The sequence below is a fragment of the Oratosquilla oratoria genome, chromosome 3 (genome assembly GCF_046742065.1).
Source record: "Oratosquilla oratoria isolate Oo_2021 chromosome 3, ASM4674206v1, whole genome shotgun sequence".
Lineage (NCBI taxonomy): Eukaryota > Metazoa > Arthropoda > Malacostraca > Stomatopoda > Squillidae > Oratosquilla > Oratosquilla oratoria.
This window is the reverse complement of record NC_134779.1, coordinates 40,779,573-40,796,746: the sequence shown is the minus strand read 5'-3', so window position 1 is coordinate 40,796,746 and position 17,174 is coordinate 40,779,573. Positions and strand designations below refer to the sequence as shown.

The window sequence follows — 17,174 nt, the reverse complement described above, 5'->3', positions numbered from 1 at the left end:
AAAAGGAAAATTGGGTGAGAGACACAGTAGACAAAGGTAAATGCAGTGTGGTCCATGGTATCAAAGAAAAAGGAACAGAAACCAGGAACAGGAAAATAAAAAGAATATCCTTTGGAGAAATAGTACACAAGCAGATGGAGGAGAATATAAAAGAAACGGTTATAAAAGTAATTAAAAGGAAAATTGGGTGACAGATACAGTAGACAAAGGTAAATGCATTGTAGTCCGTGGTATCAATGAAAAACACAATGTGTATTAATACTGAAGAGAAAAGGAGGAAAAAGAAGTAGCTAAGGAAATTCTGAATGAAATTCAATATGAAGGATAAGATATTGACGATGAAATTGATGAGATTCACAGAATGGGCAAATACTTAAAAGAAACTAAGAACCCAAATAGCTGAGAATATACTATCAAAAGCGGTTAAACTAGCAAACAGTGAGAAATTCAGACATAAATGGATAAAAAAGGAAATGAGTGAAGAGAAAGAGAAAGACAAGGCTCTCAGAATTGAAGCCAATGAAAGAAATGAGAAAAGAATGGAGACAAGAAAAAAATGATTTTTCTTTTTTTTTGAGAGAGAGTATTGGATCTGAGACTGAAAAAATGTCAGATCAGAAAAATGAAAACTTAAATAAAAAAAGAGAAGAAAATATGGAATTAAAGTGGCATACACAAATATGAACAGTATGATTGCTGGAATCAATTAATTAAATGACTATCTGGAAAAAGAGAAACCTGACATTATGGGAATTGTGGAGACAAAACTGAAAGGTCCTCTATCAAGTATGGTGGGACAAGGTCTATAAAACCATTAGGCAAAAGATAGAAGATAAACAAAGAGGAGTCATGATATTGATCAAAAAGGGTTTTTGTACACGCCGCCCCAATGGGTTGGGTCGAGGTTCCAGAAGGTGTGGGAATGACAATCATGATGCACACTTTAATCTTCTTTATTCTTATACCCTTCTTTGGTCACATACAATGTGTGGGGCTGTGTGGTTTCTGCAAATGGTATCACAATTTAATTTGCATTCAAAATTAATCCATTAAATCAATACAATGATTAAACACAATATTCATCAATAAAACAATCATCGAACTCTACTTCACGATTCCTACCATGATTTTGTTTACCTGCTTCCATAACATACATCATCAAATATCTTTTATCCGCTATCATTCTGAGAAACCAAATACATAAATTATTAACATGACTTATGCACTAACTCTTACATATTCTTCCATTAGTCACATCACAATAGGTTACTCAATATTCATGCTTACCAATAATGACTTCCATGGCACTTATGGATGTCTTAATAGCTCAATGTCTAGACACAAAAAGGACAGCTATCATTACAATTCTGGCGAGGGAAACTAGCACTACTTTCTTCGCATAGTACTACATTTAAAGGATCGTAAATAAATATATGAGTAATGTTCCACTCAACATTCTCCTTTTCTCTAGAGTTTCCTTAATCTTATTTTATTATATAGTGGATCATTACAGTACATCAATTTCGACAATAACATTTTCCATATTACTTTAGATACATTGTAAACTATGTGCATAACAATACAGGTAGTTGCCATTAACCACTTCCATATGGTGACGCCTACATAGGTGGCATGAGGAGCAAGTGGGTACTCGATGATGCCGACGTCGCCATCTTGATTATATTTATTGTAGTTGTACCTACATAATTTCCTTTCTCTCTAAACTGGCTTCATAAACTTTCTATGGTTATCAAAATACACGGGTGAAAGAGAACGAACGATTGAGCACTGACTTTATTTTTTATAATGCGATTATTATGACGCAACATCGCACGTTAGGCAGCTAATGCTGCCAGACGTGCGATGTGCCCCGTAGTGAAGAGGTTAAGTTAAACTATTTCTCATGTCATCGATATTTACTCACATATTGGTATTATCATAATACACTCAGACATTGTGCAATCTGTACTCAACATACATCAAACATCATGGACTGTGATTCATAATTAACTCGTACTACGGAGAGCGCGCTAAACTAAAAAAAAAAAAAAAAAAAATTACATTTTTTTTAGTCGGTTCAAACGTAAAATTGAAAAAACGTAAAATGAATGAACATAAGTAGAGGAGCGTCTGTACATATACAATTTGTCAATACACTTGAACATTATACAATCATTACTTGACGCAGATCAAATGTCATATGCCGTGATTCGTAATTAATCTTAGTACTTACCATACAATTTGCTTATATAATATCATATTTCAAGATATTCTTATACATAGTGCAATCGGCACTCACAGTTTTAATGTGACAAAAATAAATGAAGGCAAATATAATGTGGAATTAATTATGATTAAAGCTTTAACCCCTTCCATACGGTGCCGCACACGTAGGCGTCATAGACTTAGATCTAGGTGGCAGCAGCCAATGCCAGCCGTACGACGTGTCGTAATAATACTCGCATCATAAAATATAGTCACCGCTTATATCGATCGTTCTCTCTTCACCCGTGAATTTTGATAACCATAGAAAATGCGATTACAAAAGAATTAGAAAGAATGTCATTATGGAGGGGCGACTACAATAAATATAATCAAGACGCCGATATGGCAGCCTCGCGAATACACTCGCTCCCCATGACGCCTACGTGTGCGGCACCGTATGGAAGGGGTTAAATAATATGAAAAGTAGAAAATTTGTAGTAGTATATGTGCCACCAAAACCACAGGCCTGTCTGATGGTGATCATTCCAAATTACTGGAAGATACAAAGAATGCTCTAAATGAATTACTGAAAGAGGATGGTAACATAGTAATTATGGGTGGTGACTTTAACACAAAGGAAATAATCTGGGATGAAATGATAGTAAAAGGGGGAGAACATGCTATTGGATTTGACCATCAAATATACCTTAACACAATGGGTTAAGGAAAATACTAGATATATAAAAACAATGAGGAACCATTGAAACTAGACTTAATATTCACTTCTGAACCTGATATTGTGAACAGAATGGAGTATAGGACACCAACTGGGAAGAGTGACCACATACTAATAGAGTCTGAACTAGACAAAACGACATAAGAAGGAATGAAAAACATAGAGAAGGAAGGTTAATGTACAGCAAAACGGATATTGTATAACTTAGAAAAAAAAATCAAAATGCAAACTGGGATGAATTTTTCCAAGAGGAAACTAAGATGGAAGATAAATTGAACATATTTAAAGACAAGTACAAGGAAGGAATTGATAAATATGTACCAAAGAAGAAGCAAAAAGAGAAATACATAAAGTGTTGGTATAACAAAAGGTGCAGTGAGGCTAAAGACAGAAGAGACAAAGCTTGGAAAAGATGGAAAAAAAACTTTCTCAAGAAGAGCAAGAACCATACTAGCATTCAGGACACCATCCTGCTCTAAGACAGTACCAACACAGAACAGACCTGCCCACAAAATCAAACTGCCTTCAATGCAACTATCACACAGAGGACTTTTTTTTTTTAATCTTGGTGCAGTGTATCATTTAATAGGAGAAACAATCTACATCTCCTCAGTATCTTCTTCTTGTAGTCGTGCAAACTTCAGGAAAACTTGTTCTAGGGTTGTCTGGCTTAAAGAGTACTCTTCAATCTTTGATTCACTTTTTCCTGTAATGAAATTCATAATGTTTCAGTAAAATTTGCTGGTCCTGCCCAATCCGTTATATATTGGCTAAATTCTCATATCCTATTGATGAACCTAGTTATATTTCATGTTTTTTTTTTCTGTTTCCAGATACCTATAAGTACTTACTCCAGTCTCTACATATCTCACTGGAAATTAACTTTATGCCTCCATCCATGAATACCACCATAATCTTACTCATGGATAGATTAAGTATTTTACTCTTCTCAAGTATGTAAAGATTAATAGGCCATATTACTACTTTTTTCTCCATCCATCCATTCATCCATATACCAGGGGCTTTTTCCCCCCTCACCAGGGAGGTAGTCAAAGTCAAAAGGCATATACCCAGTCCTACTCATTTTATCCCCACCCATGCCACTCTCATCCACCATCCTGTCCTCCCTCTCATTTTAGCTCCTCATGGATGATAGGTCATCTCTGTATCCCACCCACTGCCCTAGGTCAGAAGCAGTGCAGCAAGACACAAGACACTTAAAAAAAAAAAAAGAGGTGATCAAAGCTTCTTACCTTTCTCCATCACAGCAAAACACTTTCCAAGACTTTTCATATTATGCTGGGAAATCTTGTAAATAATTCTATCACCAAACTCTTCATCAATCTCAGCATCATAAAATGTGTCTTTTATTAACTGATGTACTTCTTTTTTCTTGTCTTCACTTGTTTCTCCATTAGTTTCCGTAGACATTCCCTTTACCTTTATTTCAAGCTTGTATCCACCACCATATTTGTTTTTAAGATGCTGACATGATCCTATACATCTGAAATATGATAAAAAAAGTACATACAATATGTACATAGGTGATGCATGGGGGCGGAATGGGTGGGGGTGGGTGCATGTCTTAGCTGGTTACCTTCTTCATAAGGGGGAAGAGCCCCTTGGTATAGAAACAGATGTACCTTACCTTAGTTTACCTTGGCTGGATTCACCAGATATTCAGCTAGGGATAAATATTAGAAGAAGGTAGAAGAAAAACAGCAGCTTTCCTGGAGGTTTCTAAATCAGAGATTGAAGAAATATCAAAAAGAGAAGAGAACATGGTAATACAGGAGGCAATTCACTCAATCAACCAACCAGACCTGGTCTCTCTTACAGAAGACCTACAGCCTTCAGGTAACTAAAATCAGATCAAGTAGTGTTTGGTGCTCTAACCACTTTTTACTTAAATATGAATCATAACATTGCATATTGCTGAAATCAAGATCCCACTGTACAAAGACAATAAAAACTCTAAGACAGTACCACTTTAGATCATTTTCCTATGTTGATCCAAAGTCAATTCTATTTCAAGAATAAGAAAAATGTATTGGGAATTTTTTTATCATGGATTGGGCTAGATGAGGTTAACAGAATACATGATCCCCTTACCTCAGGCTGCCCTTGACCATAATTCCAACTCTTGAACAAAGAGCATCAGCTTCTTCCATGGAGTGTGTTGTCAAAATTGCACCTCTGTCTCCCTGGATTAAAAACACATTTTGTAAACAAAAACTGTGAGGAACTGGTATGATACATTTGCACTCTCTCAATGACCAATATTGAAGAAGAAATCTTGTAGTAATGATTTTGAATTGGTAAAATGTTGGTTCTGATCTTTGGGGAAAATTGGGTTAAGTTTTGAGTAACTGACCCACAAAACAAATTTCATGATCAGGTAAATACATGAAATAGATCTTTCAGTTCAATGTCAAACAAGTTCAGTTCACATCAAGAGACATGTAGCTGCAGTCAAAACCATCACCTTTGCCCTATACATTTGGATTGTTGAGGCAGGTAACACTAACTGCTAGGAATCAGTGAGGACTGTGGGATTTAAATCTACAACTACGTGAATGACAGACAAGCATGCTTCCAATTATACCACCACCACACTATCAACTGGACATTCTAAGATTAATCTATGATGAAGCACATTCAAGCTCGTCTGTAACACCCCATTACATCTACATGATCCAAGTATAAAAAAGGAATAAAAAAAAATATATAAATAAAAAAAGGCGGGGGCTAAACAGCCACATGTTAGAAGCTACTAGGTGGGTGCAACTTAACAAGTTACCTTGGATGCACCCTATGATGTACTCTGCAGGCATCCAAACTAATCAAAAAGATTGCATATACTAGCATTACTTACTTATATTTACTTATCTCTATTTTTTCTAAGATTACAACATCTTCATCCGACAAGATTTTTTCTGTCACATTGATCCAACTGCTGATAGCTATCATGTTTAGCATACATACATATATCAACAGCTTTTTCCCACTTACAAGGGATGTAGCCAAAGTCAAAGGCATAAACCCACTCCCATCCATTTCATCCCCACATACTCCACTCCCATTCACCACCCCTACCTCCCTCTTTTTTTAACTACTCCTGGATGATGGGTCATCATCCATGCACACCTGTTCTCTACTCATCCCTTCCTTCCTCAACAGACATTCTCCTCTTTCCCAATACCCTTTTTACCATATCCATCCACCTCATCCTTGGTCACCCCTATATGTTCACTCCCTCCACCTTTGCCTTCCACACCTATTTTACTGATCTTTCTTCACTCACTCTTTCCATGTGTCTAAACCATCCCAATACTCTTTCATCAACCCTGTCTCCCAACTCCCTTTCCACCACCACTCTCCTCCTCACCTCTTTGTTTCTCACTCTATCCAGCCTACCATACTTCTCAGGTATTTCATCTCAAACACATTTAACCTCTTCACTCCGGGGCACATCGAACGTCTGGCAGCATTAGCTGCCTGATGTGCGATGTTGCGTCATAATTGCATTATGAAAAATAAAGTCGGTGCTCAATTGTTCGTTCTCTTTCACCTGTGTATTTTGATAACCATAGAAAATATGATGAAGCCAGTTTAGAGAGAACGAAGGTTACGTAGGTATGACTACAATATATATAATCAAGATGGCGACGTCGGCATCATCGAGTACCCACTTGCTCCTCGTGCCGCCTACATAGGCATCACCGTATGGAGGTGGTTAATCTTTTCCTCTCGAATATTCCATATTTCTGCCCTATAGAATGTTGTTGGCACAATCACTCCTTCATACAATCTCCTCTTAGCATCCATTTCCAAATGTTTATTTCTCATTTTACTTTTTAATCCCCTGTGGTATTCTTTACGAATGCTAAGAACCTTTCTTTTGGTTTTATTAGACTAAATTACATCAAGTGTCTAAAAACAAAACAAAAAGGCAGTATAAGAAATTATACCTAATTCAACTAGGTTAACAAGTACAATTAGTCTTATAAAACTCAGATTACCACTTTCTCCCCTCCCTTGATGAATCATTGCTCTATGTAGCAGAAAGGCTTGTGGTGTTCCCACATAGATCAGCGCAGTTGTTCAGGACCAGCATGTGTAGGAGTGGAGGGTTCATCCCTATGTTGAAGATTAGCTAGAGCACCATATACCTGGGCTGGAAGCAAATCAAACTTCATATTTCCTTCCATGATGAATATTTCCTGATCATCTATAGCATCAGAAGAATTCAACTCTTGATAAATCAGCAGTAGGCTCTGGAAGAATCTTCACAGAACCTGTCTGTGTAGAAGGGCCAACATTGTGGTCCTTTTGCCTCTCATACAAAGATATTTTATGAGTCAGAGCCATGTCATGCACTGATATTGTTGATTCACATCCATCACCAAATCTTACATGAGCATATTGTGGATTTGCTTCTAACAACAGAACCTCATCAATGAGGGGGCTCATATTTACTAGTGCAAACGTGATGTCAGAGTAAGACAGGTCCAGGAAAAGATAACCAATTTGGCAATCAATAGCCACTGGGAGATCAGCACTGGTACAAGATGAGTCTCTCATGAGGCGTAGCATTGGTGGCTTTGCAGAGCAGAGATAGAACTGAATGAAAAGCATCAGGCCACACTGTTTCCCATTGACATTCTTGAAGGTTTCTTGAATGCCATATTGTAGCATTATACCTCTCACACTGCCCATTTCCTTGATGATTATAAGGTGTTGTTTGACTAGTGGTGATACCTAGATTGTGCCAGAATTCACATAGATCCTTGGCCATATATGAGGATTCGCTATCAGAATGTAGGTAGGAAGGCATACCAAATCTTGCAAAAATCTGATTTAGATAATGGATTATACCATTAGTCATGTTTTGACAGGCAAATGCAAATGGAAAATGAAAATACTCGTCCATCGCCGTGAGCATAATGTGGTTTCTGGAGTTCGAGGGTAGAGGTTCCTTGAAGTCGAGACTGAGACATTCAAAGGGCTGTGTGGCCTTAATATGGGGAGTTTGGAGTGGTCTGTAGAACTGAGGTTTCAATCAGGTACATTGAGGGCTTTCAAAACACACCCTCCTCACATCTTCCACAGAATAAGGAAGATTTCTTCTTCTGACAAAATGAGCAAGTCTTGTTGCACCAGGTTGGCAAAGTTGAGCATGGAGTTCAGATAGTTTCTCATTATTGACAGTAGCCCCACAGTGAGCACATGAGAAAGTGCAGGAATGTTGTATTTACCAGGACGGTACATGATGTCATAGTTGTAGCACCCCAACTCGATCCTCCATTGTTGAATTTTATTATTCTTGATTTTTCCAAGTCGATTCATATGGAACATAAAGCTGACAGCCAGTTGGTCTGTAACTAAGGTAAAATGTCATTCTATCAAGTAGTGAGACCAACTTTTTACAGATTCCACTATTGCACACAGCTCCTTTTCTACTGCAGAGTGTTTGTATTCATTGGTGTGAGAGTGTGACAGAAAAAGGCAACTGGATGGCCTGCCTGATTCAGAGTAGCAGCAAGGGCTGTATCAGATGCATCAGTTTCAACTGGTGGTGGGGTTGACGAGCGTCCATGGAGTCACACAAGATGTCGATGAACCAGATCAGAAGGGGGGCTGGGTGTACTCGCGTCCAAACTCCGGTGGTCACCAATGTAACATTATGTGAATGTTACTTGCGCTTAGGTACCGAGGGAGTGAAGGAGACTCGGGTGAGTGGTAAGACAAATATGTGAGAAAGCTATAGGAAAGGGGAAGGATGTTTTTTGGGCTTTTATGGATCTGGAAAAGGCTTACAATACGGTAGACAGAAAGGCACTGTGGGAGGTTATGCAGATATATGGGATAGGAGGAAAGCTTCTGGGAGCTGTCAAGAGTTTTTATGAGAGTAGTAGAGCTTGTGTTAGGATTAGAAATGGAGAGAGTGAGTGGTTTGAGGTAAAGGTGGGACTTCGTCAAGCATGCGTTATGTCGCCCTGGCTGTTCAATTTATACATGGATGGGGTAGTGCAAGAGGTAAATGCAAGGGTAGTGGGCAAGGTATTGGAGATGGTTAAAAAAATGGAGAAAAGTGGGAGGTGAGCCAGCTGTTGTTTGTGGACAACACTGCGCTTGTGGCAGGATTGGAGGGGGGATTGAGGAGGTTGGTGACAGAGTTTGGGAGAGTATGTGATAGAAGTAAGGTGATGAGATGTACAAGGGGTGAAAGTGGCAGCAGACTGGAAGTGAGCATTAAGGGAGAGCGACTGGAGGAAGTGGATAGTTTTAGATATTTGGGTGCAAATGTGGCAGGAAAAGGTGGAGTGAAGGTGGAGGTAGAATGTAGATTGAGAGAAGCGAGTAAATGCCTTGGTCGATTAAAGAGCATAATGGGGAATAGACATTTGGGAATGGATGCTAAGAGGAGACTGTATGAAAGAGTGATTGTGCCAACAGCACTGTATGGGGCAGAAACATGGAACATAAGAGGGGAAGAGAGGAGTTTGAATGTGTTTGAGATGAGGTGTCTGAGAAGTATGGTGGGGGTTACTAGGCTAGATAGAGTGAGAAATGAGGAGGTGAGGAGGAGAACAGGGGAGGAATTGGGAGATAGGGTTGATGAAAGAATATTAGGATGGTTTGGACACACGGAAAGAATGAGTGAAGAAAGAGGTATGGAAGGCAGATGTGGAGGCAGTGAACATGAGGGGATGTCCTAGGATGAGGTGGATGGATGGGGGGCTTTGGGGAAGAGGGGAATGTCTGTTGAGGAAGGACGGGAGAGGACTGAAGATAGGGATGAATGGATAATGGTTGTATATGGATGATGTTGTGATGCATGAGGTGAAATGGGCGTGGGGGTGAGGTAGTATGTGTGAGAAAATTTGACGCAGCCCAAGGGGATTTCTCCCCATCTTCTCCTTTTATGCATGGGGGGATGGAGAGGGGGGTCGCCGATTTAATGAAGCGGCCTTGCTGTGAATGTGCTGTGTCTTGCAACACTGCTTCTGACCCAGGGCAGTGGACAAGGTGCAGGGATGACCCATCATCCAGGAGGTGCTAAGATAAGAGGGAGGGTAGAGGGGTGTGGAGTGTTTTCAGGGATGGAATGGGTGGGAATGATTTTATGCCTTTTCCTTTTTGGCTACCTCCCTTGTAAGGGGGAAAAAGCCTTGGTATATGTATGTGTATGTGTGTACTGTTACTCCATTTCACATCTGCTCTCCTCTTTGCCTCCTTTATCTTATGCTTTACTTCTCTTCTCTTTTCTTTGTACCTCTCATATCCCTTGTCCTATTTTGTAACCAATTTGTGAAAGCTCACTTCTTCTCTTCTACAACCTTCTTTGCTTACTCATCTCACCACCCACTATCCTTTCTTCTATTTCCTCCCATCCTCCTTGTTCCACCCACCATCTTTGTACACTTTGTGACTCCTTCCTTGAACCATCCTCATTCCTCCTCCACTCCTAGTTCTACTCTATCCTTCACTCACTCCCCCTCCTCTCTCAGGTTCTTCTTGTACTCCTCCTTTTCTTTCTCATTTAAGCAGTTCACTCTAAGCACCTCCATACATTTCATCCTTTTCTTCTTTCTTCATCTATCCTCCACTCTCAACTTACCTTCCACCAAAAAATGATCTAATATCTCCCCACTCTCTCCCCTTAGAAAATGTACATCCAAAACTCTTCCTACCCTTCTCATGGTTACCACTATATACCATTAAAGATCTGTCTACCTTCCTTCCATCCACCACCCTCTTCCATTTGTACTTATGCTTGACTTTCATCCTAAACACTGTATTTGCTATCATCAACTCTCTTTCAAGACACATTTCCACCATCATCACTCCACTACAATTTTTTCCTAGAACTCCACACTTCCCAACCATTCCATCTATTGGTTCATCTCCTACCCTAGTATTGAGATCTCCCAATACCTACATTGACAAGTCTCCCTAAACCCTATATGCACTAATTTTAATCTATTCAAAAAGCCTCCCTTTCCTCTACACTCTTCTTACTACCAGGCCCATGTGCATTTACAAAAGCCCTCATCTCCCCAGCTTCACATTCATCCACATCAACATTGAAGAAACCTCCTTCCACCATACCACACATTTATCTAACTCTTCAACCACTCTCCCAACTACACTCTCACATTCAAACTTGGTAGCAGTATTTTTTCTCCCTTGCCACAGGGTTTAGCAAAAAAAAAAAAAAAAAAAAAAAAAAAAAAAAAAAAAAAAAAAAAAAAAAAAAAAAAAAAAAAAAAAAAAATTACAGTATATTATTAACCCCTTCCATACGGTGCCGCACACGTAGGCGTCATGGGGAGCGAGTGTATTCACGAGGCTGCCATATCGGCATCTTGATTATATTTATTGTAGTCGCCCCTCCATAATGACATTCTTTCTAATTCTTTTGTAATCGCATTTTCTATGATTATCAAAATTCACGGGTGAAGAGAGAACGATCGATATAAGCGGTGACTATATTTTATGATGCGAGTATTATTACGACACGTCGTACGGCTGGCATTGGCTGCTGCCACCGAGATCTAAGTCCATGACGCCTACATGTGTGGCACCGTATGGAAGGGGTTAAGAGTGGGGGGACAGCATAATAGAGGGGAAAGTCACAGTATAATAAAGTAGCATAATTTCTCTATGAAAAAACATTTCTTCTACCACAGACAAAATGTGTGGCTCTGGTCCATAGGAACACCCCATATAAACCCTAAAGTATTAGCTGCATGCTACTGAGCAGCTTTTAACCCCCCAATAACATACAGCCAATACCCCCCCATGGGGATGTTTAATAATTTTTGTTCTATTTTAGTGGCTAAAATACAGTAGCATAGTTTCAATGTACACTTTTAACACCAAGCAATTGTCAATAATTACAGTATGCTAAATCCCAAAACAATACCTTGAAGGATGCAATGATGGAATTCCACAAGAAGCGCTTTGATTTTGGATCCATGCCAGTTGAGGGCTCGTCCATCAACACCACTTGAGAACCTGTATATCATGATCATTATAAAAAAAATCTAATTTAATTCTATTCTATTACTATCATTATCATTATTCTTTATCTACTTCATTAATCTTATTCTATCCTATTATTTTCATCATCATTATTTTCATATATATATATACATTTTGTAAAGAGCTGGAGTCCAGGAGCCATGTTATTGGAAAATTTCAAAACACTGGACTCAGAGTAACAGAATTTATTACCGACGTTTCGAACCCTGTCCGGGGTTCGTCCTCAGGGTTATACATTGTAAGCAAAAGGATTCAGTTTTATAGTGTACCGATGTTCTCTGGGACAGGTCCCACTGGATTGAACAGAGTTCCTTTTTTTTTTTTTTTTAACAGAATAGTAAAACTCCTCAACATGGAGAAAGGATAACAAAATTAAATATACTAGGCAAGAGCACGCTGATACCAAAATCCAAAAAGCCTATCCATCGTTTCTCTGTAGCTAAAAACACAAATCCTAACAAACAAACTAATCAAGTCCTGCATGACCTGCAGAAATTAAATACAAGGTTTGCTGAAGTGTCACAAAAATGGGACCACAGCAATTCAAAAGAACAAAAAGAGCCAACTATCACACCCCGATGAAATGATACTGTACTCTTAGCTGTAATACAAATCATACAATAAAACAAAATCAAAACCTATTCCGAATGACAAAAAGGAAATTAATTTCAAATTTGTATAAAGCGTCCACCCAAATGAAAAGAATTGACAAAAATGCCACATATCCCATGTCAAAATAAATGGAACAATACAAATTCTGAATGACACCCAGAAATTAATAAGAGTAAGTACAAAGTGTCAACAAATGGAACCACCGAAAATAAAAAAATAAAAAGAGCAAAAAGAAAAATATAAAATGTCACAGACCAGACATAAAAGCACTACACAGGTCGTCTGTCACCGCTCTAACTGTCCTGTTTGTCCTTATCAGTACAAATCATACTATAAAACAAAAAAACAAAAACCAACACTAAATGACAAAGAAATTAATTACAAAGTTTGCACAAAGTGTCCACTGAAATAAAAAGGAAGGGACAAAAAAGCAATGGCAAAACCGACATAAAGAAAAATATAAAAAATCACAGTCCAGACACCAAAAGCACCACACGGGTCGCCTATCGCCGCTCTTTCTGCCCTGCTTGTGCTCAGCTCCCTTATCAACACAAATCAAAACTATCAAACAACACCGAAACCAAAACTGAATGACAAAGAAATTACAAGTGTATAAAGTGTCCGCTGAAATAAAAAGGGGGGGGACAAAAAGCAATTAATGACATACCTGACAAAATGACAATGAACTCAATAGCAACGGAAAAAAACAATAAACAAAACAAAAACAATTCTGAACAATAAAAGAAAAAGAAAAATGATAACGAAGTTATATAAAGTATCATCATAATGGGACTACCAAAAATAAAAAGAGCAAAAGGCACAAGAATACCAAACATCACAGTCCCGACATAAAACCACTACACTGGTCTCCGATCGCTACTCCTTCTGTCCTGCCTGTCCTTCGCTCCCGTGTAAATTGGATTTAGATTGATGCATCTGTTGACACTGTTGCTGTCACTCGCCCAGGCTTCCAAAAATAACCTCTCTCCTTTCTTGTTGTGTCTGTATATAACACCAACATTGTCCCAATCCATCTCGTGCTGCTCCTGGCAGTGCCTGAGTATCGCCAAACTGCCATCTTTACGTTTTACAGCTCGTTGATGTTCTTTAACTCGTCGATAATTTCTTACCCGTCTCTCCTATGTAGCGAGTACCACAGTTGCCGCAACCATTATCATATACAACTCCCATCTTGTTCTCTTCTCCTCCGTGTCTTTTACCTTAGTCAGAGCACCATGTAGCTTATTGGCAGGCTTGTGAGCTACCTCAACACCGTGCTTCCTCAATAACAACAAGAGAGAGGGGTTATTTTTGGAAGCCTGGGCGAGTGACAGCAACAGCGTCAACAGATACATCAATCTAAATCCAATTTACAAGGGAGCGAAGGACAGGCAGGACAGAAGGAGCAGCGATTGGAGACCAGTGTAGTGCTTTTATGTCGGGACTGTGATGTTTGGCATTCTTGTGCCTTTTGCTCTTTTCATTTTTTGGTAGTCCCATTATGATGATACTTTATATAACTTTATCATTTTTCTTTTTCTTTTATCGTTCAGAGATGGTTTTGTTTTTGTTTATTGTTTTGTTTTGCTGCTATTGAGTTCATTGTCATTTTGTCGGGTATGTCATTAATTGCTTTTTGTCCCCCCCCCCTTTTTATTTCAGCAGACACTTTATACACTTTGTAATTTCTTTATGTCATTCAGTTTTGGTTTTGGTGTTGTTTGATAGTTTTGATTTGTATTGATAAGGGAGCTAAGCACAAGCAGGACAGAAAGAGCGGCGATAGGCGACCCGTGTGGTGCTTTTGGGTCTGGACTGTGATTTTTGACATTTTTCATTATGTCGGTTTTGCCATTTTTTGCTTTTTTGTCCCTTCCTTTTTATTTCAGTGGACACTTTGTGCAAGCTTTGTAATTAAATTTCGTTTTGTCATTTAGTATTAGTTTTTGTTTTTTTGTTTTATAGTTTGATTTGTACTGATAAGGACAAACAGGACAGTTAGAGCGGTGACAGACGACCTGTGTAGTGCTTTTATGTCTAGTCTGTGACATTTGATATTTTTCTTTTTGCTCTTTTTATTTTTTTTCGGTGGTTCCATTTGTTGACACTTTGTACTTACTCTGTTATTAATTTCTGGGTGTCATTCAGAATTTGTACTATTCCATTTATTTTGACATGGGATATGTGGCGTTTTTGTCAATTCTTTTCATTTGGGTGGACGCTTTATACAAATTTGAAATTAATTTCCTTTTTGTCATTCGGAATAGGTTTTGATTTTGTTTTATTGTATGATTTGTATTACAGCTAAGAGTACAGTATCATTTCATTGGGGTGTGATAGTTGGCTCTTTTTGTTCTTTTGAATTGCTGTGGTCCCATTTTTGTGACACTATAGCAAACCTTGTATTTAATTTCTGCAGGTCATGCAGGACTTGATTAGTTTGTTTGTAAGGATTTGTGTTTTTAGCTACGGAGGAATGATGGATAGGCTTTTTGGATTTTGGTATCAGCGTGTTCTTGCCTAGTATATATATATTTTTTTTATCCTTTCTCCTTGTTGAGGAGTTTCACTATCCTGTAAAAAAAAAAAAAAAGGAACTCTGTTCAATCCAGTGGGACCTGTCCCAGAGAACATCGGTACACTATATAACTGAATCCTTTTGCTTACAATGTATAACCCTGAGGACAAACCCTGGACAGTCAGTTCAAACGTAAAATCGAAGAAACGTAAAATGAATGAACGTAAGTAGAGGAGCGTCTGTATACATATACATACACACATTTATATACATATTTATTTGAAACCCTCCAGGTTCATGAACTCACACCAGATGGGGTTCGTGCACCCTTTCTCAACAAGGACATGCCTTGTCCTTATCCTTGAGGGAGAGAGATAGAGATAGAAAGAGATATAAAGATACAAAAATAAAGATAGAGACAGAGATAATGATAGAGAGTCATGGAGATAGAGAGAGATAGTGATATAGAGATGGAGAGAGAGAAATGGAGAGAGGTGGGAGTCTATGAGTGTCTATTGAAAAATCAACAGCATACAAACCCATACTACTGATGATATAGCTTATTTTTCTTTTTGTGCCTCCTGAGCAGTTCTTGCTTGGCTTGTCCTTATGCTCCTCAATTTCAAGGCCCTTTATGTACATGTCAATCAGCCTATAAAGAAAATGTCAAGTCATTTGAAATGAAATCTAGAAAGTGTATAAAAATATATAAAGTGACAGTTAAGAACACAAGATGCAACATCAGGTGAACTTTGGAAACAAGCTGCTTTTGTTTCCCTCCGAGTCTGTAATCAAATGAGCCTGGTCCACATTTGTTGAAGGAGGAGGTCTTTTTCCTAGATACTGTTTTATCATTCAGATATGGGGAGTATCTGGGTTATGTTTATTTGAAAAACGGACTACCTCATGACACATTATGTAAACATATATCAGAAATAAGGTACTGTGTCTGGGGCCAAGGACAGGTATATTTTAGGTGATCCGGCAAAATGGACAAGAATCATCTCCTTGATGTCTATTTTCAAGACATTTCAATGTTATTTGTATCTCATTTTTTCCTATAGCTGTCATTTTATTCTTCCATCACACTCATTTTCCTAGCATGTCTGAGTGCCACAATGAATTACTCTGTAAACTTCAAATTCAACAAATCTCTGAAATTAGGTAAACACACACACACACATCGATTGGGGTGGCAGCGAAGTCTGGACTCCGGTGATATCTTCAAATTTCGAGGATCACAATGACAATGAAGTACCTGTGTTGTACTAATAGGGAAGGGCAAAGCTCGTGGTGTAGTGGGAAGGTGAATAAAAAGGAGAAGGGGAGGGAAAAATGGAAGGAAATGAGGAAGGGGAAGATAGGGCCCAGGAAGTCAGACGGCATGTCAACAAAAGATGGCTTGACAATAGTGGAGAAGTCAATGTGATTAGTAAAAATTAGAAATATAAATAAGAGCAGCGCAATGGAAGGTGAAGATAACTATTTCCATGGATTTAATGTGGGAGGAAATGACAACCTCCCTTGACTAGTAAATCTAGAGGAGAAACTAAAAGAAATGAATGAAAATTGGGAAGCTAAGTTTAACCAAATAAAGTTGATTACTCAAAGAGTTGATAAACTGGAAGAACTAAAGAAGGAGAATCAAAACCTAACTAAAGAAATAGTAGAATTAAAAGGACAGTTAAGAGAAGTAAAGGATGAGAATGAGAAATTGAAGTGGAGTAATAAAGAGAATAAAGAGTCCATAGCAAAAGAGGTTGGTTGAAAAAAAGTACAAGAGAAAAATAAAATGGAATTTAGAGGTATAATGGAACAGCATATGAAAGTACAAACTAAGGACACAGTTATTAAAGTGATGAGGGAGATGGAGAATATAGTAAGAGACTTAGCAAATAAAAAGAAATGTATAATCATATTAGGACTACAAGAATAAAGGAAGAAAAGGGAAAAGTAAATAAGATATTAGAAGTAGTTCAAGAAGATGAACCAGAAATAGGGAAACAAATAGATGAAATTTCTAGACTAGAAAAATACAATACAGATAAGAGC

General features: G+C 38.2%; 1 protein-coding gene across 2 annotated transcripts in view; it reads right to left on the bottom strand.

Moving 5' to 3' along the window:
• Positions 1-937: 937 nt before the first annotated feature.
• Positions 938-17,174, bottom strand: part of LOC143022022 (cholesterol transporter ABCA5-like) — a 385,392-nt gene continuing 369,155 nt past the window's right edge. For both annotated transcript variants that reach the window (XM_076179961.1, XM_076179965.1), the window contains 5 exons: positions 15,662-15,774; positions 11,874-11,965; positions 5,054-5,145; positions 4,195-4,445; positions 938-3,647 (listed from right to left, as the gene is read on the bottom strand). In XM_076179961.1, coding sequence (XP_076036076.1) covers positions 3,541-3,647; positions 4,195-4,445; positions 5,054-5,145; positions 11,874-11,965; positions 15,662-15,774 — 655 coding nt within the window. In that variant the 3' untranslated portion in view covers positions 938-3,540. The remainder of the gene's footprint in view (positions 3,648-4,194; positions 4,446-5,053; positions 5,146-11,873; positions 11,966-15,661; positions 15,775-17,174) is intronic.